At 39.1% G+C, this 2,038-nt stretch overlaps 1 protein-coding gene across 1 annotated transcript in view; it reads left to right on the forward strand.

The window, feature by feature from the left end:
• The window catches only part of WDR64 (WD repeat domain 64), a 457,550-nt gene that overhangs the window by 431,824 nt on the left and 23,688 nt on the right, over positions 1–2,038 (forward strand). Inside the window, exons 25-26 of the mRNA XM_006868582.1 lie at positions 988–1,068; positions 1,877–1,994. Coding sequence (XP_006868644.1) covers positions 988–1,068; positions 1,877–1,994 — 199 coding nt within the window. The remainder of the gene's footprint in view (positions 1–987; positions 1,069–1,876; positions 1,995–2,038) is intronic.

Raw genomic sequence — 2,038 nt, forward strand, 5'->3', positions numbered from 1 at the left:
TCCATGAAAACCCTACACAGCATTACTATAAGTAGAAACTGACTCAGCAGCACTTAGCAACAACAACAATGCCTTCTATATAGACCTTCATGTATTCCCTTTCATTTTCGACAACTTCCAATTTTCCTAGATTTATGGTTCATGCCTTCCTTGTTCCAATTATTAATGGATGTTTGAAGCTCTCTCCTCATTTTGCGTTGTGCCTCATCCAAAAATTAAGATTCCCGAAAGCTTTACTCCATTCAACTTACTACGGTCAACTTTACTTTGAGGAGACAATTCTTCCAGAGCCGTATTTTGAGTGCTTTCCAACCTGAGGGGCACATTGTCTAGCTCTTTATATGACAATACTGTGCTGCTGTTCATTATATTTTCATTTCCCAGCACTACATCTGATGATGTTCTGCTGTTATTGTAAAGTAATTATAAGGTTGTCAGTGACTAAACATTGAGAAGTAGTACTCCTTCCTTTCTAGTCTGTCTTAGACTGGAAGCGTCACTAAAACTTGTCCCTAATGTGTAACCCTGCTGGTATTTAAAATACCCGTGGCATAGCTTCCAGCATCAAAGCAACATGCAAGCTACCACAGTACCACATGCTGACAGATGAGTGGTGGTACATTTGGATAGCACTTTACTATATACAAGGAGTGCTGGTGGTGCTATAGGATAGACTCCTAACCCCCAGGTAGGCAGTTCAAACCCAACAGCTAGCTACTCCATGAGAAAAAGAGGAAGATTTCGGCTCCTATTAAGATTCACAGTCTCAGAAACCCTATTCAGATTCACTGTGAGTTGGAATCAACCCATTGGCAGTGGAGTTTACTTGTTAAATTGCCTTATTTGGTTCTTAAAATCAGTCACTGGGAAAAGTAACTTGCCTAAGATCATGCAGATAAGAAGAGGCAGAGGCAGAATTTGATCTGAACCATTTTCCTCCTAATGGCATTTGCCCTTCTCCCTAAACCTGATCTCTGTGTTTTGTAGATTCGAAGGTATGCACTGGAGGGTTTCATGACTGAAAACAGAGAAGCAGGGATTGTATTTGGTTCTCTACCTATATATAGGGTGAGTTTGCGGTTTCTAGGACTAGAGTACTAACAGAACAGTTGGGAATCTGACATCTTATTCCTAACCTTGAACTACCAAGCAAGGTTGGAGAAAATTACAAAACCAAGTAGACCAATGCTTCCATAAATGTATTGTATCCAGTCCCAGAGAGGTCTTTGATCTGTTTGGCAATAGCCTTTTTTATGTTTCTCTGTCATTCCACATGGGAGCTATTTCTAAAATTGCCCTGGGATTCACCTTCAGGATAAAATCCTGATTCCATAGCTAGCATAAAACCTTTCATGATCTGACTTCTGCTGTAATCATATGACCTCATTTCCACTATTCTCTCTCCACATACCCCATATTCCAGCCATGTCAACTTGCCACTCCATGAACATCATTGTTCTCTCTCACCTCTGTGACGTTGCCCAAAATTTATCCACTTCTTGTAGTCCAACAAATCCCTACTCATCATTTAAGCCTCCACTCCAGACAGCCTCTGTTGAATTCAAGAACCAATTAATTCACCAAAAAAATAATAAACCATTAGATACAATAGTATTCAACTTAGTCTTTACTTGTTATATCTTAAAATGTTACTTATTCTTCCCAAAAACATGTTAATTGTAATCAGTATTGAGTACTTAAGCCAAGAGATAAAAGAATTGTCAAGAATGAAGTATCAAGAATCAGTTGTGGGCAAGAGTGTGTGTGTGGGGGGCGGGGGTTGTATAGTAAAACAAATAGGCCTTAATAAATGCTTTTATACCCCACATTAAAGAAGTAATCATTTTAAGTATGTCTCATGGATTCTTTATTCCAGGTACCAAGTCCCACAAGTCTAAGATTCTTGCCACTCATTGGTTCCGAAGCACAAAAGGACTCTTTGGATATCTTTTCAGGGAAGAAGAAGGGAGGTCATGTTCAACATGAAAGAGTAAGTTTGTACTTGGAATTCCATAGTATATCCCACTTCTGTTTTGTT

The sequence above is a fragment of the Chrysochloris asiatica genome, unplaced genomic scaffold (genome assembly GCF_000296735.1).
Source record: "Chrysochloris asiatica unplaced genomic scaffold, ChrAsi1.0 scaffold00119, whole genome shotgun sequence".
NCBI lineage: Eukaryota > Metazoa > Chordata > Mammalia > Afrosoricida > Chrysochloridae > Chrysochloris > Chrysochloris asiatica.